The sequence below is a fragment of the Medicago truncatula genome, chromosome 5 (genome assembly GCF_003473485.1).
Source record: "Medicago truncatula cultivar Jemalong A17 chromosome 5, MtrunA17r5.0-ANR, whole genome shotgun sequence".
Classification (NCBI taxonomy): Eukaryota; Viridiplantae; Streptophyta; class Magnoliopsida; order Fabales; family Fabaceae; genus Medicago; species Medicago truncatula.
The window spans coordinates 33439779-33460367 of NC_053046.1; the positions used below are offsets into that span (position 1 = coordinate 33439779).

At 32.9% G+C, this 20589-nt stretch overlaps 1 protein-coding gene across 1 annotated transcript; it reads right to left on the reverse strand.

Annotated features, from left to right (window-relative positions):
* Positions 1-5685: 5685 nt before the first annotated feature.
* On the reverse strand, positions 5686-10838 carry LOC11436401 (ubiquitin-conjugating enzyme E2-17 kDa). Its single transcript, XM_003616004.4, has 5 exons — positions 10686-10838; positions 10455-10535; positions 8901-9028; positions 6417-6521; positions 5686-6150 (listed from the first exon to the last, which is right to left on the reverse strand). Exons 2-5 carry the CDS (start codon positions 10522-10524, stop codon positions 6007-6009), a joined length of 447 nt encoding a protein of 148 aa, XP_003616052.2. The 5' UTR covers positions 10525-10535; positions 10686-10838; the 3' UTR covers positions 5686-6006.
* Between the last annotated feature and the right edge of the window lie 9751 nt (positions 10839-20589).

Sequence of the window (20589 nt, forward strand, 5' to 3'; positions counted from 1 at the left end):
TACACGTTGGTGAAGCAAATGCCACGAAAAACGTAGTGAATTGAGTCACTAAACAATTGGTAAAGTGAAAAAGAAGAAGCGTGGCTAATCTCTAGAAAGTAGAAACCACAGACAAAGAAGCAGGCAGCGTTGAAAATGAGCAAATTGGCGTGGCCTTCGAGTTTATTCACTGTGGTCCAATAATCAATAAATAAGAGAGAAAAATAAAATTAAAACAGAAATTTGTACTCAACAACGTAACCAAAGGAACGAGTATAACTAACGACACTGTTAAAATGAATAGTCCAAATCAATATGACACTGCATATATAGCTGTAACTACCCTCTTTTCTGCATTCTTTGTCCTTCTGCTTCTTAAGACAGACATATACCTGTGTTTTCAGTACCAAAAATTGTCGGAATATCTATCAATTTACACTCTCAAAATTGATTTTTAAAAAGAAAAAAGAAAATACATAAAAATTAAAACAAATGTGAACAATGGTATATTAATTTTTTAAAAAATATTATTTAAAAGATTATATTAACCAATGCTTTAAAGACACTGATTAAAGAGTTAAAAATATAAGTATAAGATAATTTTTACGATGAAAATAATATTTTCTCAACTTTTAAAAAGTAGAATGCATAATTTGAAAAATAACAATTCATTTTTTAATTCTTTAATCAATGTCTCAGAGACACTAACATTTTTTTCTTCAAATAATAATTTTAGAGCATACTCTCTCCGTTTTTAAATATAAGCAAAATTTACTTTTTAGGTTCATTTATTTAATGATGTACGTGGTCCATATTATTAACCACATACATCATTAAATGAATGAACCTAAAAAATCAATTTTACTTATATTTAGAAACGGATGGAGTAACACGTAAATTAATCATTGATTCATTGTGAACATGGAGTACAATGTAATCACTATAATTATGTTTTGATTTTACTTGGGAAGTGAGACAGTTGAAGTGATAGAGATGTTTTTGAGGTATGTTAAGGAAACAAATATATATCATTTGTCTCTATATCTAAACACCATTTTATTAGAGGCAAATGATGCTTACATATAAAGATGGAGAGAGTATATATAAAGGAGAATGTTAAAATGCCATCAAGATATTGGTTAAGCAATTAAAATAAGAAACATTTCATAAAAAAATCGTGTAATTATTACTTAATTAAATGTCAAAACTTATACTCCCTCCGTCCCTAATTATAAGACCTTTTTGAGAATTTTTTTGTCCCTTTTTATAAGACCCATTTGTTATTTCCAACTACATTAATTATTTCTTTACATACATGCCCCTATTTATTATACATCTTTTTCTTCAATCAGCAATAAGTAGCATATGAAAAACATAAACTAACTCTCACTCTTAAGGATAAAATTGTAAAAGCAATAGTGATTACAAACAACTTTAATACAAATATGCTTTCTTAATTCCCGTGATTTTAACAAAAGGGTCTTATAATTAGAGACGGAGGGAGTATTTTTTACTTATGAAGACAGTTGTTAAAGTTTTTTTCTTAAAAAATTTTATGTCTAAAATGTTGCCTTTTAATATTTCAATAAATTGACTACACAATTCAAGACAAATTTTTACTTTAAACTTTTTAACAAATATCGTAAATGCACTTATTAATATAGTATTTCTTTAAAAATATAAATACAGCTAAAAACATTTTTTTTTTTAAATGTAATAGCATCTTTCAACATGTTTTCTTTTAGTGGTTAACATTCGTACGAAACTCGTATTTGGGGTATTTATTATAGCTATCATCAAATTCATCATTTCATTAACCTTATAAATAACTTATCAGTATATGGTTGAATTGATCAATTAAAAGACCAAAATATAAATTGTCCAGTAAGTGTAAATTATGTTGTAATATGATATCAATTCAATGATGTTGAAAAAACACTTTTTTACACACAATAAACAAACAGTCTCGAATGTTGATTAGAAATTAAACGGCTCATATTACACAATTAGGGTTGAAAATAAATCAGACCAACCTACACGAGTCTACGGTCTGGCCTAACCTGACTTGTTTATGAAAAATGTTAGGTTTAGGTTTTTGAAAAAACCTATTTAAATAAATAGGTCAAACTTAGACTATCAAAAAAACCTATGAAACTTGATAGACTGGCCTATTTATGTATACTATTAAAAAATATTTTTATTTATATTAAAATATAATTTATATTAAACATAAATTCAAGAAAAAACTCAAATAATGTACTTTTTTTAAATAGGCCTTAAATAGGTTTTTAATGCATTATAGATAGACAGGCCTTATGGTGAAATATGCTTTAAGACCAATTTGACCTATTTAGAAGTAGATACTGTAAATGATTATTTAATGATTTTAATTTGAAGTAGGCTTATAAATAGGCTTTCAGGTCAGACCAGATTTTTAAATATGTCAGATCAGACAAAAAAAAAGGCTTATAAAAGGTTATAGGCTTATCAAAGCCGGGCCTATTCCCAAACACAACAATCAATCCAATTTTAAACGATTTTTTGACTAACTAATTTATAATTCTTGACACCACAAATATAAGTTCTTTCTAACATATGGACAGTTTAGTTGAATTAAGTTAAGGAAATGTTACATCGTACTAGTGCAATGGGTATAATTGTAAAAATCTAGTTAGGTTATGCCTTGGGGAAGAAGCAAAGGCAAAATAAGCATATATGCAAGATAGTCAACCACGTGTTGTATTATGATTTATGTGTGCTGCTTGGAGGGGCAAAACGTTGCACAAGAGTGACCCATCTCTTTGCTTATTATTGCTTGTCAACCAAGGGACATCGACCTTTGATTACTATTTTTTATTTATAAATTGTTATTAATTAATTATTTTACCTCCAACTTTGTATTAACCACTTACTTATATTCTACTAGCAACTTGCTATGACATCATCAAAAACTGCATTTTTAGTGCTTTCCAGCATCCCTTTCTAATGGATAGAATTGCATAACATAGCATATTTAAATTAAACTCACAAGTCAACCCAACCTTCCAAGTGTAATAAGATTCTTCCAATTCATGCATGATTCCGCCCTAAAACACCAAAGTATCTATTCAACTCTCCTTAAATATAAAGACCTCTCTTGACCAAAAAAAAATATAAAGACCTCAAAATAAAGGGACAACTTAAGTACAATTTGATATACGGCTCATTATTTAAAAAAACAATAGACGTGTCACCAATTATTTTGAATGGTATAAAATTAGAGAGGAATATTTTATTTTGGGTTAAATATGTTTTTAGTTCTTATAAATATATTAATTTTTTGTTTTAGTCTCTCTAAAAAGTTTCTTCAACTTTTAGTCTTTATTTTCAAGTAAATTTTTGTATTTTCTAATGAAATTGTACAAAAACGTATAGAATATCGTAAAAATCACTCAAAAAATATAATTTTTTTAACAAAACATAAATTAAATATGAATATTTTACAACCAAAAATATAAAAATTCATATTTAATTCATGTTTTGGTATTTTTTTTTTTTGGAGAGATCTTTATAATATCATAATTTTTTTGGCAAAATTTTATTCAAAAATATGAATTATACATATGAGTTTACTTTAAATGAGGGACCAAAAGTGAAGATGAAAAATTTTCGAAGGATTAAAAGTTGAAGAAATTTTTTTGAGAGACAAGAAAGAAAAGTTAACATAAAATATGAACAAAAACATATTAAGTAAAAAGAGTGTAGCTAAGGTGCTATCCAAAGATAGGAACAATTAAAATAGTGACAATGATACTTACTACTACATTGTGAGCTTTGGGCTTTGAAAAAATAAACTTCAATTACGCCTCTTTTCAAATTATACATTTTTTTTTTCACTCAAATTTTTATATTTATTGTTTAATATAACATTAGCCATGGTTATAACGTTCATAAAGAAAATAATCACAATGAATACATTATTTATTTTTCTTAATACTTTAAAATGGAAAAATGAGCAACTAGAGTCGGCCCTAATTTTTTTTAGAGAGATAAACACTGCATAACATGTTTAAATTAAATGCAGAAGTCAACCTAACCTTCCAATTGTGTTAGAGATTCTTCTAATTCATGCATGATTCCTCCCTAAAACACACCAAATTATCTTTGCCTCTCTCCTTAAATATAAAGAGTTCTAAAATAAAGGGTCAACTTAAGTACAATTTGATAGGAACGTTTATAGGGCTCTCTATTAAAAAAAAAAAAAAGATGTGTCACCAATTATTTTGAATAGGCATAAGAAACTCCTTTAAGGAAAAAATTAGAGAGGAACAACTAAAACAGTACCAATAATAGAAGTATAAGTCTCTTTTCAAATTATACATTTATTTAGCACACAAATTATACATTTATTAGTCATATGGGTTAACATTTATTAGTCATATGGTTACTTGTACATTTGTAGCTTTTATGATAAAATTGATTTTTACACTTCAATTTATAATTCAGCTCACTTTACATGAAAATAACCAAACAAAAATCATTTTACCTTAAACTCACGTTTAACCTTGATCAATTTACTCAAAATCAATTTTTATCATAGGAGAACCAGACATACACAACGTTCATAAAGAAAATAAACACATTGAATACATATTTAATTCTATTAATAGATAAAAATGGAAAATGTTACCTATAATAAAAGACAAACAATACAACACAAACCTAAAATGACATGCTTAAAACTTACCCCCATTAACTGAAACACACTTCTGGAGTATTTCTTTTACTACTTTCTTTACTTGTTGAAAATTGAAACCAGTAATAATTGAAAACACACATAACATTGCTTTCATTTTCCATATGGAGGACACAAGAACCATGCCTAATGTCCCCACTTTCAGATTCTAAAAGGACAAAAATCCAGTTCCTCCTAATATGACATTCTCGTAGTTGCAGTGTCTCCATCGTAAAATAATGTTGAAAAGGCAGATTTTATTGGTGATCAATACCAACACCTCCCAAATTGCAAAACACAATTAGAAGCATTAACCATAATAACCAAGAAAAAATAGTGATTCAGTCACAGAAATATAGATATAGACCATGAAGGTTATCATGAACAGTGGCGGATCTTGACTTATTTTCTTGGGGGTGCCGAACTATTATGGAATATATACTAAAATGATTCAAGTATTAGCAAAAAATGTTAAGGGTTCTGGTGGTTTGATTTGCTTTAAATGGGTGTGGATGTTGCGGTTTCGAGTCCCATTAGGAATGTTTTTTTTGATAAAAATTATAAAATATAAAAAACACACTAACGATGGATCACCTCTGGATTGTAAAAGCACCCCCTAACCACTGCAACAACTGGAAATTCTATAATCTGATATGCATAATACTATATATAAAGGAAACTTGGGGGGTACTACCATGGCTCCCATGGGTCCCCAAGTAGATCCGCCACTGATCATGAAGAAAAGTTATTAACTTATTATAAGTCACAATCACAGTGAGCCTCCCGTTATTCTGCAAAACTGATGTTAGATCCAAACATGGAAGTAGAAAGAAATATAAACATGGTGGTCGCATGTAATGTTTCAAAGTTTTGTTTTCAAAAAATATTTGAGAACCCACATTCTGTACGGTTAATGAAAACAGTCATACTATCAAGCTATCTCGATTATGGATGCGCATTAAGATCAAATGGTTTTGTCTAACTTCAAAAAATCAACTTCAAAATGTATATCAAAATACAAGTCGTCTAATCTTTCATCAACGACCAAGATCTACAACACAATCCAAATAATAAGATATTTCCTAGCTAGGAATACCAGGTCAACAAGCACAAAGATTGCACAACATTACAGTTTCCTCAATAACAAGTGTCTTACAATGCAATATTCACAATTGATAAATGGGTGGGTCCCTTACCAGCTTCAAGTTCCACTAAACAATAAAGATGGCATTAAAATTCATTCAAAATATATTTTGCTCTTTTACATAAATTATGACATGGCTGCTCTTATTGAACAGCTAGGGCAAACATGATCATCCCATGGCATACTTCTGTGTCCAGCTGCGAGCTGTGGCTTCATACTTGGCCCTGTCGGTCTTGTACATGTGTGCAATTTCAGGAACAAGTGGATCATCGGGGTTGGGGTCTGTCAACAACGAGCAAATTGACAAAAGGACCTATAATAGAGGGATTAGTTTCTCTGGAGGGTCTAAACAACAAACTATAGAAACAAAATTAACAGACTCTATTCCTTTATAAGTAACACTTCAACGAAAATTATAACCGGCTAATGCTCGGCTATCACAACCCAACTGAAAATATACTACGACAATACTCGGTAATTTGTTTCATGACACACATGCTATATAGCACAGTAACTAAGAAATTACATTATCTATGTACAGTAAGTGGCAAGATAAAAACGAGCAGAGTAATATCAAACCTTGGAAATGGTTAAAGCTGGGCTCCACTGTTCCTTCAGAATGTCGAGACATATACTGCCATTACTGTTGATGTTTGGGTGGAACACCTTGGTCCTAAAAGCAACCTGCAGTTGTTAAGCACATTAGTTTTATTAGTTCTAGTAATAAGATATTTACCAACTTACTACCACAGTAGAACAGCAGTAGTTTTGAAAGAAAATTAAACTAGAAAATCCTACGGTAAGTTGGGTGCTGCTAGTAATTCTAAACTTCAGCGCGCACTATAACTTATAATAAGACTAGACTAGCAATAAGAAGAGAGCTATAAAAACAGACTGGATTAGCAATGTGGCTGAGCACAGGTCCATGCAAGAACACGGTGGACTGTAAAAGAGAGGAACCCCAAAACAATAATCTACGAGAAAGCAACAGTCAAGACACAATCCCCGCCAAAACAGATAAAAATAGGCCCTCGATAGAAAAGGATAAGACATGGGAGAAACAAAAACAGTAGGTTATGAATATTGCAAGGTAGCTAGTGAGAGGGGATTAATATACACCGTTAAGGTGGATGGCTAAGTGGCAGAGAAAGTTGCTAACAGAACCTTCAAAACTCAGAAATTGTGAAGGACCATTTTCCTCATCCATCCATTTTCTGTTCAACCAACAAATCAGAGACGATTGAAATTTTTCTCCATTTCCTCTGTATCTAAACAATATACAAAATGTACCTATTTTTCCCTCTCTTCTCTCTATTTTGCTCATCCTATTTTCTTCTTGCATCCTAATTTCCACTTTTCTCAGCATAGTGACCAAGATGAGATTGTGCTGAACACAAAATATTGATGCAAATTCATACAATATCTGAAAACTCCCATAGAACCGTATCTAGATCTATACTTAGATACATGCAAATTCACATAACGAAATTGTTGCCAATGAATTTCTTAACTAAAACAACTACATGTTATTCAATAGACACAGTTGAGCAAACCAAGACTCTCGCCTACGAATAAATTCCTCTATGATTTTAATGTAGAAAACAATATTATTTCTAAGCTTAAAACGACAAGAAAACACATTACACATATATGAAATTTCAGCTGTGCAAGTGCACAGTTGTAAGTTACTACACGTCAAAGCAAAGATAAAAAGCTTTAGAAAGAAGAAATTGCAATTCAAGAGTGTTTGTCGTAAGAGAAGTGCTAGAAAGACTCTCCTTATACCACTCTCTAACACTCTTATTGAATAAAATCCATGTGGGTCTCACCACTTTATGTGGGATCCATTTCCAAAGTGTGGGATCCACATGGGTTTCACCCAATAAGAGAGTGAGTGTTAGAAAGAGAGTGCACATAGCACTCCTCTTTTCGTAAACTCTATTAGTGGACAACTTCTCCTAAAATGGACTGAGAAATCCAAATATTTTTACCCAATCATGAAAAGGAAAAAATCTAGACGCAAGTTATCTCTCTATCCCATAGTACAGACAAAGATGAAAAAGAGAGTGCACGAAGACCCAAGTACTCTACTCTTAATCTGTGGTTGATGCCTTGATGGGACTTCTCCCATAACCATGATTATAAATGACTTGCACAACATGCCAAATTGCACAGAAAGAATAAGAAAATACCCACAAAAAATTTCTAATGTCCTCCGCATCATGAAATACAGAGGAAAAATACAAGAGTGGATAAGGTATCCTTCAAAAGAAACCACATAGGGATGGGGGGAACCCCCACAGAAAACCCCCAAAGCATACACGTCAGAAGGACATACGAAAACGAACCACCACAACTGCCCCAAAATGCTCCTAGGAAACTAAGTCAACAAAATACCCACAACAAGAAGAAAAATCAACATCCCAACCATACTTCCATTTGCCTTTTACAAAGAAGACAACTTCAAAGCTTCAAAAGAAACTATTTGAGTACCCTTCCGGCCCCTTCAAAACCACACCTGATGTCAAGGGTTGTCACTCTAAACTGTAAGCATTTGTGCAAAACAGGATCCAAACCAGCCAACTGGAAACAATTAGAGCAGTATGTGTACAGAAATTGTCAAGAATGATTCTCAACCCTATGAAGCAAGGACAAAGACACTGGACGCGGACATGTTGACACCAAAAATAATTTGAGAAAATGACACAATTTACTGCAATCACATGTCTCGGTGTCGGACATTGACACCAGATATGCCTTTCATCGAAAATGTCGGTACTACAGAGGCTTAAACAAACTTCCACGACTGCTTAAGAATGAAAGAGACCAAATAATAAGTTCACAGTCACATTTATCCTTGAATCAAAATGCTTTTGAAATCAGTTGTTTTAATGTTACATTTTTCAAATCAGTTTGATCTCCATAGATACAACTTCAAGAAGAACATGTTGAATGAGAGAGGTTGTAAGCTTATTTATAAGAAAAAATACTCAATATATTCACAACACCAAAAAGCACGACAATACAAGAACCTAATGTGAGTAATGAAGCAGGGTAGAATACCTTTGGTGGCTTGAAGGGATAGTCAGGAGGAAAATGAATTGATACCAGGAACACACCACCAGTATATGGGCTATCAGCCGGTCCCATGATTGTGGCTTGCCAGTGGAACATGTCCTCAGCCACAGGACCTGATATAAACAACAACAACAGTACCATGTTTAGTTATTAATTATTTCTTCCGAAGAAAAGGAAGATCCCCAAGCTAATTACAAACAAATCACAAAGAAAGTTACGACTTGCAACAGATGAAATAACATATACAAAAGGTAAATATATGCTAAAGGGAACTTATTAGAAGAGAGGAGCCTTTCAGAGGGAAAAGCATGTAGTTACGAACATGATTATTTTATCGTAATCTTAGCTATAGTTATGCTTTACAATTATACCTATAAAATGTATGTCTCATTTAGATGAGCCAAATTCCAACAAATATACGTACCAACTAATCAAACCCCCAAGCTCCACAAACAACTGATTACAGACACATCCAAATTAGTCACTGGAATGAACAATCTCATCCAGTGGCTGATCTTGTATGGGACAGCGGGAAGTCATGGCCCCTTCAAACATTTATCATTTTCCATTAACATACATATTATAACATCACTTCAGAAAAAAAAAAAGTATAACATTAGTGTGTGTGTGTGTGTGTATTATTTCCTTCCAAATAGAATCAACATTAATCCAACGGTGTAGTGGCAAGACCGTCTTTTGTAGCTCGAAGGACACAAGATCGACTCCCCCGGGTTATATTTTCATTTTATTTGCTGAAAAATGGTAATAGATTCAATTCAAACCTAGTATTTCAGGCTTAAAAAAAGATATAAATGTTGTTATACCATTTCATCACATAACTTATTAATGATTTGGTACTATATATAATCTTAAAATATTTGGTCCCCTCAAAGAAATCCACCAAGCCCTGCCGATATAATGTAACCCTCACCTAACCATCTAAAAACAATGCACACAAAGGAAGCAGACATAGACACATCCAAGCAAGATTTTAAAAAACGATTTGTTACCGCGAAAACAGCTGCAACAAAACGGTATAGGTAGAATCCCATTTTATGGATAAAAATTACATTTTTACTAACTTTAGCTCCATTTTAGAAGAAACAAATTTATCAAAAGATTATGAAAAGAACTAAAGCTATGAAGAAACAATGAACAATTAGGTATTATACATTATAAGATTTATGCAATATCGTGATTAATTCACACTGTGACGACCACAATCAATAACGCATTATCAGTAACATCCAAAATCACGATTTCCTTATCCCGACCGCTATTTAAAACCTCGGATCCAAGCATGTTATAGGTTATTTTGTTTAAATTAGCTAAACTAGATAAATAACATAGTCAAAATATCAAACAATAACAAACAAATAATTTAAAATTTACAAAAAACCATCCATAAAAAAAACATAAACACAACAAAACAAACATAAAATTAAGCATCTACATAATCAACAACCAATATAAAAGTTTTAAGAAAAAACAAATTTTTAATTAAAAAAAAAGGCAAATGGATGAAAGAAGATAGAAAACCTGCACTGCATGAAGTTGGAGGGTCCTTCTGCAAATCCTTGAGCTCCTTCAAGATTCGTTTCGACGCCATAATCACTCAAACTTAAATAACAACAAAAAAACCAATTTTTTTTAAACCAATTTTTTTTATGAGAAAAGTGATAAATGGTTAAAAATGAATGGATCGTGAGACCCAGAAACGAAAAAGTAGAAGAATTGAAAGGGAAAATGAAAAGGAGAAGAAAAACAAACCTGGGTCGGAAGCGTGGAAGAAGAATGAATGATTTGGAGAAGGGTGAAGGAGAAAGAAATAGAGAAAGAAAAAAAGAAAGATTCTTTTTATATTTTTCTTTGAATGGAGAGAAAAAGAGATTCTTGAAAATCAAGGAAACGATGTCACCTTTTCTGAGTAGGGCTCGCAATGAACCGAACCAATTCGAATATAGTTCGTAATTCGACTTGACAATTGGTCCATTGAACTTGTTTCATGAGCCAAACTTGAGTTGAAAATTAAGTTCGTTAATTAAATGAGCTGAACTTGAACTATAGATGGTTCGATTCGTTAAGTTCATGAGATGACTCGATTATATATATATATTAGTTTTTTCAAAATGGGTTAACTTATTGATAGGATTAAAAATTTAGAAAGACTTCTTTTAACAAACTTTTGGAGTTAAGTGTCTTTGCTGGATTTTATTTTAATTCAATATTTACTTTTAAAAAAATAAAAAATATATATATGTATATATATAAAATATCAAAGATCTATAAATTAAATTTTTTTTTTTAGATTTTTTTTGGACGAGTTGAGCAAACGAACTGAATCTAACGAGCCGAACCGAACTGGTCGTGAACTTTAAACGAGCCGAACTCGAGCTGAAAAAATAGTTCGTGTCGAACTCGAGCCAAGTTTCGAGCCGAACCAATTCTTATCGAGTCGAGCCGAGCCCAGACAGGTTCAGTTCGACTCGACTCATTTCCAGCCCTATTTAGGAGGCTGTATTCGATTAAAATTTTAAAGGACAATTTTTGTTTAGGATTTTAAAAGACTTTGTGTGATTTTGATGATTTTGATTATTTTAAAAGACTATTAAGGATTTCAATGGATTTAATTCATGAGATTTTAAAAGATTTGAAATGATTTTATGGATTTCAAGATATTTCAACAATTTTTATGAATTTTAAGAAATAATTGACAAAATATCATAACACACTTTCTTTCACAAAATCTCAATAAAGACTCTTTTACTTATTTTACTTTATTTTTACGGGAGAGCTAGAGAGAGAGAGAGAGAAGGGAGGAGAGAGAGAGAGAGAGAGAGAGGGAGAGATAGTAAAATCTTAAAAGAAAAGAACAATTTTAAGAAATCTCATGTTTTCATGAAAGACTATTTTTTCGTGCTAAAATTTTACTAGAAAATCCCACAAAATCCGTCAAAATCTAATTTATTAAACAATCCTTCGAAATTTGAATGATTTTGAATACCACTAGACTTTTTTTTAAGTGATTAGGGGTCTTGATTGAATACCACAAGACTTTTTTTAAATGACAAAGAATCTTGATTGAATAACACAAGACTTTTTTTTAAATTGAAAAGAGTCTTGATTGAATACCACAAGACTTTTTCATGATAAAAAAGTCTTTTAAAATTCCTTAGAATCATGATTCAATATACCCCCTTAGTGTATATAATTGCTAGATAGACGAAATGACAATACAATTATAGTTAAAAGTTTATTTAAAATAAACGATCATGACGTTTGATCTATCAATTTAAATATTTTTTTTAGTTGAGCTACTACGATTATGAACCGACATATATATCCAATCAAGTTTTTGGCGATTTTTTTTTTGTCAGGTAGCCTAGTGGCTAGAATTCACCTTATAAGGTGAATAAGTGGGGTGTTCGGGGTTCGAACCCCGGCCCCTGCATATAATAATGCATTGTCCTACCAATTGAGCTAAGCTCACGGGACATTTTTTATTATTACTCCCTCCGTTTCAAAATGAGTGTCGCTTTAGCTAAAAAAATTTGTTTCAAAATTTGTTCCAATACAATAATAACTTTTTTTTTTCAATTGTACCCTCCAATTAATACTCTGCACACTTTAAAACTAACCAATAGTTAATAAAGATAATTTGGTAAAATAACCATTCTCTTTCTTTTAATCATTGCATTTCTTAATATGTGTGTAAACCCCTAAAACGACACTCATTTTAAAACAAAGGGAGTATTGTTTCATTTAATTTTATTTTATATACACCAACATAAATCCAATCAAACCATATATAACATTTTAAGCTACTTCTAGATATGTGTGTAAATACTTCATTGTCCTTACTTAATTTTTTTTTTTACAAGGAATTTTTTTTATTATAAGGTGTCTGACAATAAATCAAACGCCAAGACAACATCAACACAATTGGGAGTACAATTGGGAGCATCTTCAATCCGTACATCCTCATGATGAGATGATGTGTATTTTGCTAAATAATGCGCAACCTGATTGGCTTCACGCCTAATGTGTACAAATTGTAAATTTTGAAAATGACAAGCTAAAAGTCTACAATCATCGACAATGGTACACATGTATGAAAGAAGCGATTGGGCATCCGTGAAAGCAGATATCACATTTTGCGAATCAGATTCAATAATCACTTTCAAAAATAACATATCCTTTGCGAATTCCATACCTTTTTTCATTGTCATAGCTTCAGCCATATCTGAATTTGGCAGAATCGGTGTTCTCCAACATGTTGCGGGAACAACAACACCCTCAGAGTCTCTAACAATCGCTGACAGTCCCCATGTTCCATCCTCATTTTGTCCAACTGCATCGGTGTTGAGTTTATACCAGCCGGTGGAGGGACAATCCATCACACATTTGAAGTAGGTATGAGGCAACCTTGATTTTGCATTTGCAGCAGTATCTCACTAGAATTATTGTACTGCTGGACCGCTAGCATTGCATGTCTCAAGCTCACAACCGGATCTGGATCATTAATTCCTTCAAAACATCTTTTATTTCTAACAAACTAAATCTCATTATAAATTGCCATAATCAACTTATTTGTTTCATTATCACCTTGCTTAATAATATTTTTAATCCATTCCACAAAGGAAATAGATGCATGCATAAACTCATTGTTATTCCAAGTGGGGAAGCTAACCATAAAACCTTTCACCACTCACATTGAAAGAAAAGATGATATATGGATTCACAATTTTGGTCACATAAATTGCAAACAGGTTGACAATTAATACCTCGTTTAAGAAGAGCTATCTTGACTGGAAGATTCCCATGAAGAATTCTCCACATCAACTGAAAATGACGAGGTATTGTTTTGATTTTCCATAACTTTGACCACACCGGTGAAGGTGGGAAAAACACAAGAAGGGGGGGGGGGGGGGGGGGGGGGGGGGGGGTTGAATTGTGTTTTCTTTTTCCCAAGATAAAATCTTCTTCTGAGGTCACTTCAGAAGCTGTTGAAAAACGCTTCTGATGTGATGACACTTCAGAATTGGATGCACAGCGGAGTAAAACAGAGTAAGAGAGAAGAAAGAAAGACACATGCAATTATACAGGTTCCTTCCACAAACCGGAAGTCAGTCCTGTTCCCCTTGCACTTCCAAGGAGAGTTTCACTAAGTTTAATCACAACTGATTACAACTGCTCAATACTACACCTAGTATGAGACTTCAAATTACTCAAGCACACAGGCAAGAGATTTCCTTTGCTCAAGCACACAAGCAAGAGACTTCCTATGCTCAAGCACTAAAGCAAGAGACTTCTATTCAAACAGAATTACACAGAAAATTGTTTGAGTTTGAACACTTGATATACAATCAGTGGTGTTCACAATACAGTGCAATTGAAAGACTCTCTAGACTTAAGAATTTCTAAGATATATCAAATGAACACAGAAATTCTAAGTGCTTTTATGTGAAACAAATTTAGCAGAGTTTGGGCGCTTTCAAATTGTTGTGAGTTGCTCTCTTGTTTGTTCTCTTCTTTATCTTTAAGTCTTCACTCCTTTATATAGAGGTGTGAAAGAGTCGTTGCGATCTTTAAGCACGTCAATAGAGTCGTTCTGAAAACTTGATCAATCACCAATGATCTTTTGCCTGATTTGGTTGTTGTCCTATGAAGGATCAAGTTCAAATCCATTCCTATTCTAAGGGAACATTTCTGCAGGCAGAGCTGTTTTTCTTATCTTGTAGCGTAGACATAAACAGAGTAGTGGAGGTAGTGGTCGTACACTTCGTACATACGTTCTTTGTCAACGCTCTTTGAAGGATAAGCATCCAATGCCTTCAAATCCTTTCAAATTAGCTGTTGCTACTATACTTCAGTCTTTCGCTTTCTTTAGACGAGTTTGAATCCATTAAACAACTATTTGAAACTTTAGGTTGCATCTTCTGATGAACTACAGTTTCTGGTGATATACAGCTTCTGATAGACTTGCTTCTGATGAACTTGCTTCTGATGACGTCATCAGGTGCATTGTTTCTTCAGGAGCATTTTAACTTCAGGAGCTTCTTTAACTTCAGAGGCAGATTTCTTCAGATGCTTTAAACTTCTCTTTTTGTTGATATTCTTGCTCTTTATTTGTTCTTTCAGGATCAAGTTAAGATGTCAAATATTGTCTATAGTCCTGTACACTTGAACAAATATTAGCGTATCCAATTGACAATTTTTAATACTTTGTTATCTTCAAAACTCTTAGGGGTTAATATTGCTAAACACATTTTGTTCCAACAACCGGCTCTTCGCTTAAATCAACGGACTTGCTGGAATTAATCACCCCATTTCTTTTATTCAAAAAATTGTATGCAGATTTAACAGAGAAAAAACCGTTCTTGTCGGGCCCCCAAGTGAAGATATCCTTCGACTGGTTATTTGAAACGGGAATTTGTGTAATTTGTTGCACTTCAAACGAGAGAAATAGGTCATTTATCAGCTGCAAATTCCATTCTCTTCATTAAACAGATCAGCTACAAGCTCTACAACTACATTCTCCATTTGCCATAATCTCCTTGCTTGCTACCCTACCACAATCTACTAATCATACTTTCAATGTGCTCACACAACCCATCTGGAAGTTTAAAATAACTCATTACATAGGTAGGCATTGCTTGGACCACAACTTTAATCAGTACCTCTCTTGCGACAAAAGACATAATATTTCCTTTCCACCCTTTAAGCTTCTTCCAAACCCGATCTTGGAAAAAATTGAACACTTGATGTTTTGACTGCCCCACAAAAGCTGGTAAACCCAAGTATTTCGAATGACACTCCACGACCTTAATTTGCATCCAACTTTGGAACATGATTTTTTTTTTCTCTTCAAGAACATTTTGGCTAAAGGAGATCTCAGACTTGTCTAAGTTGATGAGTTGACCGGAAGCTGTTTGGTAAAGATTTAGCACCTTATTAATCGTCTGAGCATTCTGAAGAGTATCCCTACAGAAAATAAGGCTATCATCTGCAAAGAGGAGATGACTTATACTTGGAGCTCCTCGTGCTATTTTCAGACCATGTAACACGTTCTCCCCTTGTGCTTTGGTGAGGATACCTGAGAATACCTCTGCACATAAAATAAATAAATAAGGTGATAAAGGGTCCCCTTGACGCAACCAATGTTGCGGGGAAAATGTCTGGCAAGGACTACCATTTAGTAGCACGGAGAAAGAAACAGATGAAATACAATTGAAAACTAGATTTTGCCATTTTTGCGAAAATCCCATAGAATCAAATATAGCAATTAGAAAACTCCATTCTATGCGATCATATGCTTTACCATATCCAATTTTAGCCCCACATAACCCTTCTTCCCATGATTTTTCTTTTTCATCCAATGAAATGATTCGAAAGCTAACAACGCATTATCTGTAATTAGCCTTCCATGCACAAAAGCACTTTGATACTTCTCAATGATGTCAGGGAGAATAATTTTCAATCTATTTGCAATGGTTTTTGAAATTATCTTATAAATCACATTACACAAAGAGATAGGCCGGAAATCACCTGCTTTTCTAGGCTTCTTTATCTTGGGGATGAGGTAAATATGAGTTTGATTCACAATACCTGGACTAACACCGTTGTTGAGAACACCAAGCACAAATGTAGTAACATCCTTCCCTACGATACTCCAGAATTGTCCTTACTTAATTGATTGAATGCATGTGTACAAAAATTTGACAACATTGTATAGAGATAATCTATTGTACAAAGAGGTAGGTACAAATGTAATATCGATGCCTCTTTCTCCTCCTTTCTCAACCGAGTTGGTATTGGTATGTGTATCAGAGATGATGCAGGTGACTTTGTGCTTGCCAGAACTGATTGGTTTTCTCCTCTATGCGAAGTTACGATAGGAGAAGCAGTTGAGTTACACACGGCGCTGCAATGGGTATCAAACCTCCGATTTGATAATGTTGATTTTGTCCTAGATTCAGTCGTAGATTCTTTTCATACAAAGGTAGTTGATGATAGCGGCCTTGGTTGTATTATTACTGCCTGTAGACAGTTGTTTCAGGATAGTTTTCAAAACTCTCATATCGAGTTTAATAGGAGGCAAACTAACGAGTCACTCACGAATTAGCGAGAGCAACCCCATCTAACCTTAGCCGCAACATTTATGATAATATAACGTCATGTATATGACATCTTTTGAGTAACGAAATGAATTGATTTCTTTCCTTAATTTTTTTTAGTAGTCCTTAAAAAAATATTAGAACTATTATTCCGGATATAATAATTAAACATGTGTCCAAATTAATGTCTGACACGGTTTGAATAGATTTACATATGATGGAAGAAATCTATGGAATATATATATATAAGTATTGCTTTATAATCGTATTCATGTCCATCTATCGTGACATATGATGTTTTACACTACTTGAATATATTTACCTTCGATTGAAAAAAATTCATTGAATACATATATAAAAGCACCACCCTTATTTCTAACACTAAAGGTAAAATATATGTTGCTTTAAAAAGTGGGAATTAATTTTCTTTTAAAAGGTAATTATGTTATAAGATATCTATTTTTGTTTTAGCTATTTATTCCCGTGTTCTATCAAAAGAGAAGGAAAAAAAAAAAATACTGTTCTTGCTAAAATAAGTTGGCATCGATTTGAATTTACTTTTAAATGTTGTTGTCTGTGTTTCAATGTTATTTATATGAGGATTTGTTGAAGTATTTGGATTCTCTCCACTGAGCAGAAGACATAATAATAGAAGAGGTATCTACATTTTCTAGTATTAGATATGCACCTCATAATTTTCACGACTAGAATATGCATTTCTTTTGTTTTTGGGTAAAAATTATTTATATTTAGATAAAAATCTTGATGAGATAAAACGAGAGTGGATTAATATTTGATATAACTATTTTTGTTTTAACTATTGATTCCCATGTTCTATCAAAAAAGAAAAAAAATCCACTCCTTTCTACATTCTAACAAAAAAGAAGGAAAAAAACTAATGGTTCCCTCTGAAATAAATTAAGATTGGTTTGGATTTACATTTAGAAGTTGTTGTTCATTACTTTATTACATCCGTCGTTGAGATGCTCAAAAGCGCAATGGCCAAAAATTAAACATAGTCTTATTTCTTGTGAATTGTAACTCACTAGGCAAATTATTAGAAATGAGACACTGCTTAATTTTGACCATTGTCCTCAAACCATGTTAAGTGACCATGGATGTGACACATGGCTCGTTTCTTCTCCCTTGTCATTTTCGATTTCTCTCTAAGGAGACCCTATGGTAGAAGCTCTCTCCAAGAATCATAGCCGATGCATCAACTCCTCTAGAGGCCCGCAATAAAAACCCCTAAATCAAAACTCCGACTAGAACGTGGTTTTCGGTGACCACCATTTCTAGAAACCGTTTTCCTCCATATGGAAGCACATGTTTACCACCACTCGAAAGTTTAAAAGTATCTCTTCCTAATTTTTAGATATCTAACCTCTCTTCGTCTGATCGGGAAATAGCTTCTGATGCTAAAAAAGCCGATCAGACAATATCTCCCGATATATTTTATGCAATCGGACCTCTGTCGGAATGGCACAAGTTAGCTTCTCCAAAGGAGCACCATCTTTTTCTTAATCTCTTCTTGATCGACGCCAACTAGTTTCTCCAATTGAGCACCATCCTATAAGTTTTGTTTGGCAATGAAGTGGAAAAAACATAGCTGATGTATTATCCTGCAGTAGCCAGAATAAAGAGAGGTGAGATTCTTTCATGGCAGAAATTTCAAACCAAGTATTTAGTACATATTAGCATGAAATTTTATTCAACATGTCCATATATATTTCCATTTTGGAGTATGGACAGAGGTGATTATTTTCTTAAACTGCATAAAATCATAAAAAGAGGAACCATCAGGGGATAACAATGCAGAAATAACCTCTATTATTATATTAAGGTTCCAACAATTTTAAGTGCAGGAAACCATTATAAACTAAAATCACTACGAAATGCAAAACATTTCTTCTATCAAGACTTTACTCAAAGCAATTTCTTGTACAAATTAATGATCATATTATAGGCACATGAGGCCACAAGCTTCGGAGAAGAAACAAAACAATTGTTTCCATCATGATGTGTTTGTTGATGGAGGACTACAGAATGATGCAGGCCTACAAATGGCCACCACCAAACAGTCATAGGCAGGTAATGCATGATAGCAAGCAATTGTTGATGCTGTGTCTGCCAGTGAAATAAGGAGAACTAACCACTGAGCCATTAAGAACCTGCAAAACCAGCAAATTAAAGTAGTTTTAATGAGCAAAAATCTTAAACTAGTGAAGAAGAAATAAAGCAAAGGCAAAACTCTTAAAATTTATAGTTTCACATTACTTCCTAAAATGACAATAAACATCAAAATAGACAAGTCTTTAACTATGTCACAGGTTTGCTGCTAATGGAAGCAAAACATTAAAAAATCTATTGCCATATTTTGAAATTAGAATACAAAACTTCAAAAGCATACAAAATACAATATTCAAGTACATTTAACAAGCAAAAATTTGAAAACCAGTTAAAGCAACTGCAAAACTCAAAAAATCAAAGACCATGATAGTATCTCATCCCTCTCTCAAATGAAACTAAGTAGCAAATAAACAAGTTCCTTTAAAATTTATAACTTACACCATTGAACAGTCAACAAATCAACCAAGATGCCAAAAATGTGAAAAGAAAAATAACTTAACATGCTATTTGTTAGAAACAAAACGAGTATGGTGTGAATTGCAAGTAATGCCTATCCAAATGTACATATTGAGGTAGGTTGGTCCCACTTAAGGTTGCGACGATGATGGACGGAAGAAGCAAAATCAAGAAGGGCTTGCTTATCAAGATTCAAGTCAGCGAAAACAAGAGGAGAAAGACAATGATAATCAGGAAAACTTGCAATGTAGGTGAAAGAATTTCATGGAGAGCTTTTTTTAGTGTATTAAGATATTGACAATTGAATTCAAGTAATATCTTTCATCTTTCATATATTTTCCTGCTTTAGCGCACAATAAACACAAATCAATGTGAGGATTCAGTACCATCAAGAAGTGAACACTGTATGACAAAGTTAGAATGAAGCTTTTCAAATTTGTTTTTGAAAATTTGCAAGATTTTAGCTAATAAGTAGGAAAGGAAAAGAATCCAAAGATGGTATTGACCTCAAAATTAAGTGACTGGAATAGACAGTTTTATCTTGTATGTTGCGGCCAAAATCGTCGTTGATAGTGAGATTTTGGCCGCAACAAAACGGCATTGACGGTTACCATTTTCTTCCTGTTTTAACACTCGCGACAACTGCAACTCGTAACAAGCTGAAATGGCGGCAAGCACTAATTATAACCATATTGATTTGAAACCATAATCTCAAAAATAATGAAATAAAAGTACAAAAATTTCAATAGCCAAAAAGCTGCCTCAGCAAAACACAACATTGCATCCATTTTATGTTAATCCGTGATGGACTGGACATTGATCCAGTCAGGAACAATAATATTTTTATTTCTCCTAACTTACATGTCCATAAGACTTTAACCATAGAGATCACTTGATATATCTTATAACAAAAATAGAACCCGACCACAAAGTTGTTTGGCTTGGGTTATTTAACGTGGTCTCAATATCTT

Coding starts and splice junctions, on each gene's coding strand:
- LOC11436401 (XM_003616004.4), bottom strand. CDS start 10,524: ATGGCGTCGAAACGAATCTTGAAGGAGCTCAAGGATTTGCAGAAGGAC. Junction 9,029..10,454: donor TCCAACTTCATGCAGTGCAG/GTTTTCTATCTT, acceptor TGTTTATATCAG/GTCCTGTGGCTGAGGACATG. Junction 6,151..6,416: donor CAGCTTTAACCATTTCCAAG/GTTTGATATTAC, acceptor CCTCTATTATAG/GTCCTTTTGTCAATTTGCTC.